At 39.8% G+C, this 15,617-nt stretch overlaps 3 gene segments (V, D, J or C); all 3 read right to left on the reverse strand.

Moving 5' to 3' along the window:
* Positions 1–248: 248 nt before the first annotated feature.
* On the reverse strand, positions 249–972 carry LOC120302105. The segment is given in 2 exon segments: positions 249–655; positions 752–972. Coding segments are annotated over 2 exon segments (525 nt in total).
* A 4,805-nt stretch (positions 973–5,777) lies between these two features.
* Positions 5,778–6,275, reverse strand: LOC120302106. The segment is given in 2 exon segments: positions 5,778–6,097; positions 6,187–6,275. Coding segments are annotated over 2 exon segments (366 nt in total).
* Positions 6,276–12,249: 5,974 nt separating this feature from the next.
* LOC120302107 lies at positions 12,250–14,947 on the reverse strand. The segment is given in 3 exon segments: positions 12,250–12,317; positions 14,021–14,392; positions 14,870–14,947. Coding segments are annotated over 3 exon segments (486 nt in total).
* Positions 14,948–15,617: the final 670 nt, after the last annotated feature.

Raw genomic sequence — 15,617 nt, forward strand, 5'->3', positions numbered from 1 at the left:
TGTCCAGTCTCTTCTTAAAAACTTCCAGTGTTGGAGCATTTACTGCTTCTGGAGGCAGGCTGTTCCACTGATTAATTGTTCTCACTGTCAGGAAGTTTCTAGGTTGCTTCTCCCCTTGATTAGTTTCCACCCGTTGCTTCTTCTCCTGCCTTGAGGTGCTTTGGAAAATAGCTTGATTCCCTCTTCTTTATGGCAGCCCCTGAGATATTGGAATACTGCTATTCTGTCCCCCCTTGTCCTTCTCTTCGTTAAGTTCCTCCATCTGCCTGTTGGACACACACAAGAGAATGACTGTGCTTAAATTTGAACAGCGGTAGTTTTGACCAGCTTGAAGGAAGGTTCCTGTCATTGTGTCTTATGCAATAATATGTAGCTGTGTCTTCAGCCTTTAAAGCATTGAGCTGCAAGATCACTTGGCTCCTAGAATTGTCTTTTGTGATGCTGGCCTGACTTCGAAAGATAGTGCTATAAGCAGTGCCTCCATTATGCCAGATGTCTCCGATCCATTCCAGTTCCTTTCCTGAGACCTGGCGGATCCAGCTTATTCCAGAGCTTCCAAGAGAAAATCCAGAAACTGTACAGGTGAACCTCATCCTTTCCCCTGGTCTTTTCACTTGAGCAGCAGATTGAGTAATTGTAATTTCTGAAGTAGTGCCTGCATGAATACAAAAACAATTTAAAAATAAAAGTATGTGAAAAAATACACACCAAAAAAATGCACATCTGCCTACAAATAAACTAGTGATCTTACATGCTGGGAACACAATGAGGAAATTTATCAACAGTTTCAAAGCCATGCTTTCAAGAAGGATAATGTAAAAGGTGAAAAGCAATTCAATACTGTCAGGTACTTCTAATACTGTCTTCATTCTATTTAATGAAGGCCATACAGGGAAGTAATTTACATGAAACAAAGTATGCTATGTATTTATTGGCTAGTCTGTGGTGTATATTCAGCTTTGTGTTGCAAATGTAGCTACATCACAGCAAGACGATTACTTTTCCTTCTGGGATCTATATTCTGATTTCTTGTGCAAAAATATTATGATATCATATCATTCCAAATAGATATTGTTTATCCATCTAAGTTGTCTTCTTCTTATCATCCTCTTCCTCCTCCTTCTCCTCCTCCTCCTCTCTTCTTCCTCCTTCTTCTTCTCCTCCTCCTCCTCCTCCTCCTCCTCCTCCTCCTCCTCCTCCTCCTCCTCTTCTTCTTCTTCTTCTTCTTCTTCTTCTTCTTCTTCTTCTTCTTCTTCTTCTTATTCTTCTTCTTCTTCTTCTTCTTCTTCTTCTTATTCTTATTCTTCTTCTTCTTCTTCTTCTTCTTCTTCTTCTTCTTCTTCTTCTTCTTCTTCTTCTTCTCCTCCTCCTCCTCCTCCTCCTCCTCCTCCTCCTCCATGCTGGAGTTCTTCAATTTCAAATATTGGTCTTGAGCCTGGTAACCACAACCAACCTAAATTCAAATGAATCTCTTCCACTGGAAAATCAAGCTCAAAATTTGAATGAAATCTTCAACTGTCACAAAGATTTGAGTACATTAGAAATGGTCTGGCAGATGGTGGTTTTAGTGTTCTGCTTGAATGTAATATTAATAAGAGTCATACCAGATAGATAGAAACAATTTAAATGAAATGATGGCTTTATAATTTTTCTGCTCTTTCCCTTTTTCATTTCTAAAGAAAATGGGTTACAATATAAGAGGCAAGGTAGGTGAAGAAAGGAAAAGAAAGCATGGGAGAACTGATGGAGAATGGAGTCCATTTGGAATGCAATGATTTCCACCCATGTTTAGATGGGAAACCATTCATGATTTAAATATTGCTTCAATTGATTGGACTATAGAAATTGAATTAGTCTAATTAAATAGAAGAAAAGAATTCTATCAACTTCCTATGGCTTAGGATTGGAAACTCTTGTCAGCCCAACCATTGTTTTTTTTCTCCAATTAGTTATATGTTATATGAACACATTCAGTAATAAATACACCATTAATACATCTATATACAATGTTGAAGATAACATTGTTATGCATGTGCCTTTCCCTACATAGGTAAAAAAACAAGAAAAAAGTGAAGGAAATGATCGAAAGTGGCAAGAAGGTGACAAGCAATAGGGAGAAAGCAGAACTATTTAACTCATTTTTTGCATCTGTCTTTACACAAAGGGAAAAAAACAGACCAACCTATCAAAAATAGTGCCATAAAAATCAGTATAGAAACACAAGTTAAGATAGGCAAGAAAATGATAAGTGAGCACCTGTCCAGCCTAGACGAGTTCAAATCACCAGGACCAGATGGATTACACCCCAAGGTTGTCAAGGAACTGGAAGATGTGATCTCAGAACCACTGAACTATATTTTTCAAAGATCTTGGAACACTGAGGAACTACCAGAGGACTGGAAAAGAGCTGATGTAGTTCCCATCTTCAAAAAAGGGGAAAAAATGGATCCAGGAAATTACAGACCTATCAGCCTGACCTCAATACCTGGGAAGATTCTGGAAAAGATAATCAAACAATGAATCAGTGAACACCTAGAGCAAACAAAATCACTACTAAAAGCCAACATGGGTTTGTCAAAAACAAATCATGCCAGAGAAACCTTATTGCATTCTTTGACCAAGTGACAAAATTAGTGGATCAGAGGAATGCTGTGGATATCATTTACTTGGACTTCAGTAAGGCATTTGATAAAGTAGATCACAACCTACTACTCGATAAGATAGAAAAAAGTGGGTTAGAAAAAATCACCACCAGATGGATCCGTAGCTGGCTGACTGGCCATACTCAGCATATGGTCCTCAATGGAACTGCATCTACATGGAGGGAAGTATGTAGTGGGGTGCCCCAGGGCTCTGTTCTAGGCCCAGTGCTCTTCAACATATTCATCAATGATTTGGACGAGGGGATAGATGGGGAACTCATCAAATTTGTGGATGACACAAAGCTGGCAGGAATAGCCAACACTCCAGATCTTAAGATACAGGAGGACCTGGACAGACTTGAATACTGGGCGCTATCTAACAAAATGAAAAAAAAAAATAGATTCTACATTTAGGCAAGAAAAACCAAATGTACAGGTATAGTATAGGGGGTACGTTGCTCAATAGTAGTAACTGTGAGAGGGATTTCGGAGTCTTAGTGGACAATCACCTAAATATGAGCTAGCAGTGTGCTACAGCTACCAAAAATCCAACTCAGTGCTTGGCTGCATTAACAGAGGGATAGAATCAAGATGGTAAGGCCACACTTGAAATACTGCATCCAGTTTTGCTCACCCCGATGTAAAAAAGATGCTGAGTTGAGGAAATAATTTATGTGACTTGACCTCAGTGACCTAGAACAAGAACAAAGCTGAGATACCTAGAATCTAGTAGAATAAAATGACCTTGTTTATTTGTTAATAGAAGCATTATACAAAGAGCTAGTTGCTTTATAACAGGGATGTCAAACTGCTGGCCCGCGGGCTGGATTTGTTATGCCGAAACCATGCCCACACCATTGCCAGCAATGTAAAAAAAATTGTGATATGTCGCGATACATCATGTGACATTGCGAGTTTGACACCTCTGCTTTATAAGAATTCCCCTGTCAACCTAATTTCTGAGCTGTCATGGATGTCAGGTGAGTTGGGCTGTGAGAGAAAATTACTCTTTCAGACACTGTCCATATGCAAATCCAGTTCCTTCTCACTATATTCATCTCCTTGCTAAAATGAGAGTAACTAAACAGCTGTGACAGATCCCAAATGAATTGCTCATATATATATAAAGCTGTGCTGTTATGATTCCGTTTTCATTGGAGTGAATCCAAATGAAACTTTCCTTTTGCCACATAAACTGTAAGTTTCAGAACAAGCTCAGATTCATTTTTCTCCACTGTGTTCCCTTGCACAGTAATACTTGGCTATGTCTTCAGCTTTCAGTCCATTCTAGATAAACCAGGTTCCTGGAACTATCTTTGGAGATTGTGAATCGACCTTTAAAAGAATTTGCATAGTGTGTGGTGCCTTTATTTATCCGTGAGATCCACTCCAGCCCTTTTCCATCTGCCTGGCAGACCCAGTGGATCCAGTAACTATCAATGTTGAACCCAGAGCATGTGCAAGTGAATCGAAGAGAATCTCCAGGTCTTTTCAGCCCTCCTCCTGATTCAGTTAATGAAACATCTGCCAGAACATCTGAAAAGAAAGACACAAGAAGATATCTGAAGAGCTTGTGGAGAAATTGAAGTGCAACTTACAATATTATGGAACCCAAAGAAGAATACCTTTAAAAATGGAGAGAGTCAAGATGACATTTATCCATATAATCATTGTTATTAAATGTTTTGTAGGAGAAATATATATTAGGTGAATTGCTGATTCCCAAGAGTTCTGGTAATCTCTGGATCTTTGAGTAAGAAGGAGGGAGACATTTAAAGGTTGGGCTGTCTTTCAATTTGCATGTCCTTCTCTATATAAGAAGAGATCATGGGGCCTACCATATCTATCAACTTTAACTCTGCCCGTTGACATCTTCACCACCATCACCACCACCATCACCATCATCATCATCATCATTATCCACACTAGACCACAGTCTTAGCATTACTTAGAGACCCAGTTTAGTGTACTAGTTAATATGGTGGCCAGAAGACTGAGAAATGTACTTTGGTCTTAGGCATGAAAAATCAACTCGGTGTCATGTCCCTGTCAGAAAGCTGTTTTTCTGAGGGGAGGGGGGACTGTCACTTGGAAATTGAAGTATTTGATGTTTTTGCTTTGCTGTATCTGCATGGGAATTATGGAGGGGGGAAATGGACATCCTGGATGGATTCCTTTCTGGCCAGCATCTGCCTGTTACCAAGGTCACAGCACCAGGGAATGATATGTTATCTCCTTCTCACCTCAGAGTTCTCACAATGACCTCATGCCAGTGGATTGGCTCCTGATGGACTGGGCCACGGGGTGGATTTGAACAATGGGGAATTAGCTTAATGATTCATGCGGGAACTTCAGATTCTGCCTGGCTTCTCTGCAATCACTTTCTCTCAGTAAAACATCCTTTTGAAATAATGCTTGTTTCAAGGGTCATGATTTCCTGAGAAGTTAGCTGAGGCAGGACCTTACACTGGGTGATTTTGGACTAGTTCCAGTTGTGGTGCCCACCATATCTATCAAATTCTCCATAATCTATTAGGGTATATCTTTTCTTTTATTGAGAATTATGTTTAGTTGAGGAAATAAATTATGCGACTTGACCTGAGTGACCTAGAACAAGAGCAAAGTTGAGATACCTAGAATCTAGTAGAATAAAATGACCTTGATTATTTGTTAATAGAAGCATTATACAAAGAGCTAGTTGCTTTATAACAGGGATGTCAAACTGCCAGCCCGTGGGCTGGATTTGTCATGTCGAAACTACGCCCACACCATTGCCAGCAATGGAAAAAAAATTGTGATATGTCACAACACATCATGTGACATTGCGAGTTTGGCACCTCTGCTTTATAAGAATTCCCCTGTCAACTTAATTTCTGGGCTGTCGTGGGTGTAAGGTGAGTTGGGCTGTGAGAGAAAATTATCTTTCAGACACTGTCCATATGCAAATCCAGTTCCTTCTCACTGTATTCATCTCCTTGCTAAAATAAGAGTAACTAAACAGCTGTGACAGATCCCAAATGAATTGCTCATGATATATTTAAAGCTGTGCTGTTGTGATTCTGTTTTCATTGGAGTGAATCCAAATGAAACTTTCCCTTTGCCGCATAAATTGTAAGTTTCAGAACAAGCTCAGATTCATTTTTCTCCACTGTGCTCCCTTGCACAGTAATACTTGGCTGTGTCTTCAGCTTTCAGTCCATTCATGTCTAGATAAACCAGGTTCCTGGAACTATCTTTGGAGATTGTGAAGCGACCTTTAAAAGAATTGGCATAATATACGGTGCCTTTATTTATCTGTGTGATCCATTCCAGTCCTTTTTCCTCTGCCTGGCGGACCCAGTGGATCCAGTAACTATCAATATTGAACCCAGAGCATGTGCAAGTGAGTCGAAGAGAAACTTCAGGTCTTTTCAGCCCTCCTCCTGATTCAGTTAATGAAACATCTGCAAGAACATCTGAAAAGAAAAACATGAGAAGATATCTGAAGAGCTCGTGGAGAAATCTTAGTGCAACTCACAATATTATGGAACCCAAAGAAGCATACCTTTAAAAATGGAGAGGGTCAAGATGACATTCAACCACAGAATCATTGTTATTAAATGGTTTGTAGGAGAAATATATGTTAGGTGAGTTGCTGATTCTCTCTCTGAGTGTTTGAGAAAGAAGAACGGAGATGTTTAAAGGTTGGGCTGCCTTTGAATTTGCATGTCCTTCTCTATATAAAAAGAGATCATCTATCCAGAATCATTTTAAATTGCTTAAACATCCTCAACCAAATATTTAAGTGTAAAACATGGACTGAGTCTTGAGCAGAAACTGATCAAAGCTAACTGAATTTGGATGGTGCAAGAGTGTTTCTTTTCTGTTTTCCCAAAGACTGAGAATCTCCATGGACATGTTTTCTTTATTTGTTTTATTCATTAAATTAGTTTGCCACCCATCCCCCTGCAAGGCATTCATATTTGTGTCCTATGTGTAAGAGATGACAGGTTGAGTCCAAGGGATGGGTCAAACATTAGAAGTCATGAGTACCTGTATACATGTTCAGAAACAAATTGCTTAAACATCCTCAAGCAAATATTTAAGTGCAAAATATGGACTGAGTCTTGCATAAAGGCTGATGAAAGCTAACCAAATTCAGATAATACAAAAGAATGTTTCTTTTCTGTATTTCTCTCCCATGTCCAGAAGAAAGACAAAAAGAAAGAAAGAAAGAAAGAAAGAAAGGAAGGAAGGAAGGAAGAAAGAAAGAAAGAAAGAAAGAAAGAAAGAAAGAAAGAAAGAAAGAAAGAAAGAAAGAAAGAAAGAAAGAAAGATTTTTTGCAAGTGTATGGAAATAGATCATCATCAATATCAATTGATTGGTCAATCAATCATCATCCACACTAGACTACAGTTTTAGCATTACTTAGAAACTTACAGTTTGGTGTAGTAGTTAATGTGATGACCAGAACAAAGACTGTGAATTGCAGTCCAGCCTTATGCATGAAAAACCAGTTAGGTGACTTTGGACTAGTTGAAGTTTGTGGTGCCCACCATGTCTATCAAATTGAACTCTGCCTGTTCTTTGCATTTTGGTTCTATGGCCATAAATTTGGAATGTTCTCCATGATTCATTAAGTTGTGACTTTTCTTTCCATCAGTATGTTTAGTAGAGGGTTTTGATGTAACAAACAGTATTATGGGACTTAATCTCTGTGACCTAGAACAAGAGCAGATGAGATACTTAGAATAAAAAGACCTCAGTTATTTGTTAATACAAGCATTGTATAGAGAACCAGTTGCCATCACAACTTTGCTTGGGGCTGCCCATAAAATTTTGATAGCATCAGAGGAAATATAATTGCATTCTGTTGGGAAGATTAGAAGCCCTCTTTGTGTTTCTATAATCATCTGGGGAGTATTTGTGCTGGAGGAAATCACTGTGACCCATATCACACAGTGCTTCACTGTACAACAAAAAGGAACAGATGGAAGACAGCAGGACATGAATAGAAGCAATGAGGTCTAAAACCCACCTTTCCACTATCTTTTTTTATCACCGTCTGGGTAACTGAATAGAAATGAGATTTAAAATCTAGTTGATCAAAACTTGGGTCATGGATCCAACGGCACTCTTATACTACAAGAAAGTATTGTTTTTCCAGCATCCCCTTCTCTAGTACCCCATGCATTAATCCAGGATAGATCATATTCTCTCCTACGTTTTTTTTTTTATGTCTTTTGTAGCTCTTTTGCAACTAAACATATTTGTTTGTTTGTTTGCTTGCTTATTGTGGGACCATCTCATCCCAAAGGGGTTGGCCCACCTCACCTGCACTGATACAGAAGACATGCTACAGGCCCCATTGGCCAAGGTACTCCTACTGGCAAGGTCCAGGAGAAGACACTTCTCTGTTTTTGGTCCTGCCTTTTGGAACATTTTGTGCCCCAGAGGTCAGTTCCAACCATCCTAACCTTCTGCAAGAGCTTAAAAACCTGACAATGCTGGTTAACTTGGGGTTCCAGTGGGGAGGGGTTCACATTCAGTGTGGATGACAGACTAACAACACATCCCACTTTCTCCCCTGCTCATCCTATTCCCTCCCCTCCCTCTTGTTTAGATAGGGTTGAATATTTATCTTTGTATGTTATCTAGCTTATATTTTCTATAGCTTTTGTAATCTTTTTAATATTATAAACTACCCAGAGTTACTTTGTGGTAAGATGGGCAATCAATATTTTTTTATTATTATTATTCTATATTTTATTTTTAATTTTATTTTATATTTAATATTATTTAACTTTATTAACCTTATTTTTTATTTTATTTTATTATTTTATTTTTAAATTTATTTGCCACCTATCTCGCTACAAGGAGACTCCTTGTTCTGACTCATTTATGGTGAAGAATAAACCTTTTGAGAATTCCTCTGTAGACCTAATTTTTGGGGTATCTTAAATGCTGATGCCATCTTTTCATTCTTGTGCATATCTACAGGTAGGCTTCTACTGAAACACCTCCAATAAAGGAAAGTCCATCCCCTCCTCAATCTCAAAGTCACTTTGGTCCATATATTTATTTACCTTAATTCCATTTCATTCTTATCCAACTCAAAGCCATGTACAGTCACCAATAGAAATTTGTATATATTTTATAATCGTGAGACAATGAACAGAACAGATCAGAACAGAGTAGAATAGAATAGAATAGAATAGAATAGAATAGAATAGAATAGAATAGAATAGAATAGAATAGAATAGAATAGAATAGAATAGAATAGAGCTGGAAGGGACCTTGGAGGTCTTCTAGTCCAGCCTCCTACTCAAACAGGAGACCCTACACCATTTCTGACAGATGGCTGTTCAATCTCTTGAAAGCTTCCAGTGATGAAGCTCCCACAACTTCTGAAGGCAGTCTCTTCCATTGGTTGATTGTTCTCACTGTCAGAAAATTTCAGACTAAATTTGAAATCTTTCCTTGATCAGTTTCCATCCATTATTCCTTGTCTGACCTTTGGGTGCTTTGGAAAATAGGTTGTCCCCCTCCACTCTGTGACAGTCCCTCAAATATTGAAAGACTGCTATTATGTCTCCCCAGTCCTTCTCTTCACTAGACTAGCTGTGCCCATTTCCTGTAACCGTTCTTCATATGTTTTAGCCTCCAGGTCCCTGGTCATCTTAGTTGTTCTTCTCTGTTTGCATAACTGCTCGTTATTGCCAGGGGCATGGAGGAGGGTATTGGTTTTACGCTTTGTATGTTGGGGTTTATTTTTTTTAAGCTGTCCAGAGTCACCACAAGTGAGTTGGTAGACATATAAATTCCCTATAAAACATATTTGGCTACCAGATTTTACCTGGGAAAAATGATTTTGAAGATAGATAGGTCCTTAGCTATATAGAGATTGACGGGTGATCAATTTGAACTACATCGAGAAAAAAACCAACAGACTTAAGGAGTGGTGCAGCATGATAATACCAGATCTGATCTAAACAGACAGAAGCAGCCAATCTTTTCACTGGCTGAAGTGCCTGGCTAGTCTTCAAGGGCAGCCCCATGTAGAATGAATTATAGTAAAGTAAAAAAAAAAAAACATGCAGTGACAAGGTAAGCATCATTATCCTCAGCATGCCTCATTCTAGGAATGGCTTTTCAAGAACTATTTCAAACATACTGTCAAGCTGCGAAGATTTTGTCATTAGGCCCACCGTACTGCTTCTAGCTTGCTTACAGTTGCAAGGGGAGGGGGGAAGAGCTTGGGATCTGCAGGTGTGAGAGCCAAGATCCCCGAAGAGATATTTTGGCGAACAGAGGACTTCTTCTCAAAACAAATGCTTGAGGAATAATTGGGCAATGTGTCCTGAGCTGTCGGGGGTGGGGGGGTGGGAGTTTTACTCTCTTTTAACTACCTTTTTCCTGCCATATTGTCAGAGCTAGCTTTTCTTCGACTGTGCCGGTATGCTATGCCTAATAAAATTTACATTAGAGATAACCATGTCTCTGGTGTGTGACTTCATTGGGCTTTTCAGCCGGAACTTGACATATACTGCTAAAGAAGTTTCCTTTCATTTGGAAAACCAAGGGTGATTCTCTCTGCATGTTTTCCTATGGATGATTTCCTATCATTGTTTTACCCAGCACTGTAAATAATCCTCAACAGAAAAGCTCACAAAAATTAATATGTTTTTGCTTGAACCCTGGTCAACTGTGCAGCGTAGTCATTAGATCAGGGCTCTGCAACCTTGGCAACTTTATAACGTTTGGACTCCATCCCCCAGTTCCTCAGCATGGCTGACTGAGGAATTCTGGGAGTTGGAGTCCAAAGTTACCAAGGTTTTACTTTGTTCTCATGTATATGCAACAAAAAACAAAAAAATGATAAGTCCCCCAAAGGGCTGTTTGATTTTATACACTTCTGTTTGTCATGGCTATGAGGCCAAGGAGGGCAGTACCACTGCTTTTGATTGCTGTCTATCATTTATCACCTTTCAAGGAGCACATGTAGCTTAAGGGATGTTATGGACGTGGGTGACTTTTGCTCCACAGTTATGAGACCACAGTCATACACCTGTAGACATTTTGTATATAATTACGTGGATTGTATGTATATGTTTATTTCTCTTTTGTCATGTTCTCTTTATATGCTAAATTAATAAATATGATTTCCTGTTTTATCAGAATTCTCCGAACTGAAATATCCAAAGACTGATAAGTCAATAGTTCTTTCTCTGAGCAAGGAGATGAATGGAATGGAACTAGATTATTTGATTCCGTTTCAGGTTCTGTTTTTCTATTATTTTATGGAACTACACATCAGCAGTACTGTTCCGCTTTTCATGTTAACCAAGCAGCTGGTCTTCTCTGGAGGATTTATGAGTGGTTATGGATGTGATTTTCTCTTGCACAGTAATACACATTTGTGTCCTCAGTATTCAGGTTTGTCAGTTGCAGAAATGTGGTGCTGACGGAAGTGTCGACAGTGATGGTGACTTGAGCTTTCAAAGCTTCATCATAGAATGTCTTAAAGTTGTCTGCCCTAATAGTACCCACCCAGTTCAGTCCTTTTCCTGCCTGTTTGATCCAGCTCAAACTATAGTAATAATGATAATAAAGTTGGAAGGGACCTTGGAGGTCATCCAGTCTGACCCCCTGCTCAGGCAGGAAACCCTATACCATTTTGGGCAAATAGCTGCCCAGTCTCTTCTTAAAAACTTCCAGTGTTGGAGCATTCACCACTTTTGGAGGCAGGTTGTTCCACTAGTTAATTCTAACTGTCAGGAAGTTTCTCCTTAGTTCTAGGTTGCTTCTCTCCTTGATTAGTTTCCATCCATTGCATCTTGCCCTGCCTTCAGGTGCTTTAGAGAATAGCTGGGCTCCCTCTTTGTGGCAGCCCCTGAGGAACACTGCTATCATGTCCCCCCTTGTCCTTCTGTTCGTTAAACTAGACATACCCAATTCCAGCAACCGTTCCTTATACGTTTTAGCTTCCAGTCCCCTGATCATCTTTGTTGCTCTTCTCTCTGCTCTTTCTAGAGTCTCAACATCTTTTTTACATCGAGGTGACCAAAACTGGATGTAGTATTCCAAGTGTGGCCTTGCCAAGTGGTATTAATACTTCATGTGATCTTGATTCTATCCCTCTGTTAATGTAGCCCAGCACTGTGTTGGCTTTTTTGGCAGCTGCAGCACACTGCTGGCTCATATTTAGGTGATTGTCCACTAGAACTCCAAGATCCCTCTCACAGTTATTACTATTGAGCAAGGTACCCCCTATACTATACCTGTACATTTGGTTTTTCTTGCCTAAATGTAAACCTTACTTTTTTCACCATTGAATTTCATTTTTTTAGATAGCACCCAGTGTTCAAGTCTGTCCAGATCCTCCTGTATCTTAAGCCTGTCTCCTGGAGTGTTGGCTATTCCTGCCAGCTTGGTGTCATCTGCAAATTTGATGAGTTCCCATCTATCCCCTCGTCCAAATTGTTGATGAAGATGTTGAAGAGCACTGGGCCCAGAACAGAGCCCTGAGGCAACCCACTACACACTTCCCTCCATGTAGATGCGGTTCCATTGAGGACCACATGCTGAGTAGTCAGTGAAAGTATATTCAGATGCCTTACAGGTCAATCATATTGATTCCCCAGGTGTTTTTATTTCTGGACCAGACTGGATAAATTGTATTTCAGATTGGATCCCTGTTGAGAAGGATGAGGATGAGGAGGAGTTGTTTAAACATTCTAATATGTTTTTCTCTCTTTTTTGTCACCTAGAATTAATATGATCTAATAATTTAGTTATTTCACTAGTTCTGTATTGAGCAGTCCTCATAGTCAGCAAAGGAAAATATGATGTCCTTCAGCACAACATGGCATCAGAATGAACAAAAGCTGAGTTTGTGGTTTAGGAATATACCTAATTGAATATTTTGTTTTATTTGATATATGTATTCTTGTTTTTTCCTTTGTTTTTAGTTCCTTTGAAGGTTTGACTGCCTGGATCATTATACTTGTACAGAATAAATCCTTCTGTCTATGTTGCCTTACCTCCCAATCAAGCTACCAGTAGGAGAGGATACAACCAGGAAGACATGATTGTAATGAACTAAGGAAAAAAAAAAACAGGATGTTGTCAGACTGCCCAGCCATTTTTTTTATTATTTATAAATATCTGGGGGAGGAAAACTAGTCTTTTTATTTGCATATAGATGATTTAGGATAGTACATAAGAAACTAAAACCCTATGCTTGCCCCTTACTGCATTTGCAAGATGTACGAGCTCCCAGTCACAGTGAATAAATGGCACACCTGTAGAGATGGGGGCCAGGTAGAGGTTGTGAGCAGCAAACTGCCCTTCCAATGCCTGCGTAACTCTTCTCGCTACATGATCTCATCCATTCACATCACCATGACAATGTACCAGGCTGGTACAAAATATCACCTGGTTCACATGATATCAGCCTGGTTACATCAACAGGATGTGGTAGAAACTGCTCCCTGACTGGGGCCTCCTGGCTAGTACATTCTTAAGGATTGGTAAGGGGTTTCACCAATAGAACTGCTGTTGCTATGCTGATGCCATCTTACTTTATGCTATTTGAATACCTGTATATAAGGCAATAAACCAGTGGTTCTCAACCTTTTTAATGCTGCAACCCCCAACCGGTCGTAAGTCGAGGACTACCCAACCAGTCGTAAGTTGAGGACTATCCAACCAGTCGTAGGTCAAGGACTTTCCCTGCCCAGGAGCGCTGCACATGCATGGTGCCGCCCCCTGTGCCATATGAGGCGTAGCTGGCAAGCGACAGAGACAGCGCAGGCTGACCACCAGCTGGGCCACCAGCTGGCCCAGCCCAAGGGGGGTAAGGCACCCGCCAGGCCCCACGCGTGCCAGCAACCCTCCCTATGCCCGCCGGCCTCCCACCTCCCACCCCAGCCCTCTTTTACTTACATTTTTAGTAGTTGCTCAGCAGGGAGGGGTGGAAGCTTCCAGACAGCTCGCCTTCGCTGCAGACAACTTGCAGCACCGTTTGCAGAATGGGACTTTTGGCGGGCTCAGCAGGGCAGAGACAGCCTGGACAATTCCTATTGGCTTTTGAAAGCCAATAGAATTAGACTCTATTCAAGAGAGTCTATTATATTGGCTTTCAAAAGCCAATAGAATAAAAGGGAGTAGCACAGCTAAGGAAAAGGGGAAAAAATGGCGGACTGCGTTGTTTGGCGACCCCCGTGAAATGGTCATTCGACCCCAAATGTGGACCTGACCCACAGGTTGAGAACCACTGCAATAAACACTGCGAAAGCAGTCAGCCATATTTGTATCCTGCAATGACTGATTCCTACAAACACCAAGGATTTAGATATTTTTATCTTGCCTTTCACGTCCCTTGCTATATTATTACAGCAAAGCAGCCAGTTTCCTCCTGAGGATTTATGAATGGCTATGAATGTGGTTTTCTCCACTGTGTGCCTTCCACAATAATACACAGCTGTATCATCAGTGTTCAGGTTTGTCAATTGCAGAAATGTGGTGCTGATGGAAGTGTCCACGGTGATGGTGACTCGAGCTTTCAAAGCTTCAGCATAGAATGTATTAAAGTTGTCTGTCCTAATAGTACCCACCCAGTTCAGTCCTTTTCCTGGTGCCTGTTTGATCCAGTTCATCCTATAGTTAGTGAAGTTATATCCAGATGCCTTACAGGTCAATCGTATTGATTCTCCAGGCCTTTTTATTTGTGGACCAGACTGAAGAAACTGTATTTCAGATTGGATCCCTGTGCAGAAGAAAAGGAGAAGGAGAAAAAGAAAAGAAAGAAAGAAAGAAAGAAAGAAAGAAAGAAAGAAAGAAAGAAAGAAAGAAAGAAAGAAAGAAAGAAAGAAAGAAAAAGAAGAAGAAGAAGAAGTTGTTTAAATTTTCAGATTCTGATATTCTTTATTTTCTAATGTTTTTTTCTCTCTTTTTGTCATCTAGATTTAATACAGTCTAATAATTTAGCTAGTTCTCCAGTTCTCTATTTAGCAGTCATCCTCCCCAGCAAAGAAAACTATGATTCCCTTCAGCACAACATGGCATCAGAATGGAAAAAAGCTGAGTTTGTGATTCAGAAATATACCTAACTGGATGTTCTCTGTTTTATTTGATATCTAGATTCTTGTTTTTTTTTCCTCTTTGTTTTTAGTTTCTTTAAAGAGTTGACTGCCTGGATCATTATAGTTGTACAGAGGAAATCCTTCTTTCTATGTTGCCTTACCTCCCAGCAAAGCCGCCAGCAGGAGGAGATACAGCCAGGAAGACATGATTGTAGTGCGCTAAGAAAGAAAATAATAGGATGTTGTGACTCTGCCAAGTCAATTTTTTATTTATAGATATCTGGGGGAGGAAATCTAGTCTTTTCATTTGCATATGGTGGTATAAGATAGTACTTAAGAAATATTGTTTTCCTCCTAATACAATTGCAATAGTGTATGACTATTCAGTGAAAGCCAGTAAACAACACACCAAACATCTGGATATTGCCTTCAGCTCTACCAGTTTTATTATTGCAGTTCATTGCATAGACACCCAGATGTTTAGACTTAACTCGGCATGTTTGTCCAGCTGTCAAGTCCTTCCCAAAGACCTGGGAATAAGCAAATGTTGTTTCATTGTGTTAAACATATTGTTGCCAGATGTAAGCTATTCCAAGTAAAGCTGTTGTCATGTTTCCAACAGATAGGGATGAATAATGCAGAACTCTGAGGCTTACAAATTCCTCAAAGAACATGTTTATTAGTGACAAAGTATTGGCACAGTCAAGAGTGAAACTAAGTCTGGTGATACAAGTAACAATTTCCCAATACAAAGTTAAAAATCACACCCATAAAACTATGCAAGCAACTACATTCCCCAATATGATTATTTGGCGGGCTTTTTATGCAACGCCTAGCCTCTACTCTTGGGAGTAGCCAAGGACCTTGATTCCCATGGGACAGAATATTATTATGACTAGATGTTGAGAA

The sequence above is a fragment of the Crotalus tigris genome, unplaced genomic scaffold (assembly GCF_016545835.1).
Source record: "Crotalus tigris isolate CLP2741 ecotype Arizona unplaced genomic scaffold, ASM1654583v1 scf7180000024422.289953, whole genome shotgun sequence".
Classification (NCBI taxonomy): domain Eukaryota; kingdom Metazoa; phylum Chordata; class Lepidosauria; order Squamata; family Viperidae; genus Crotalus; species Crotalus tigris.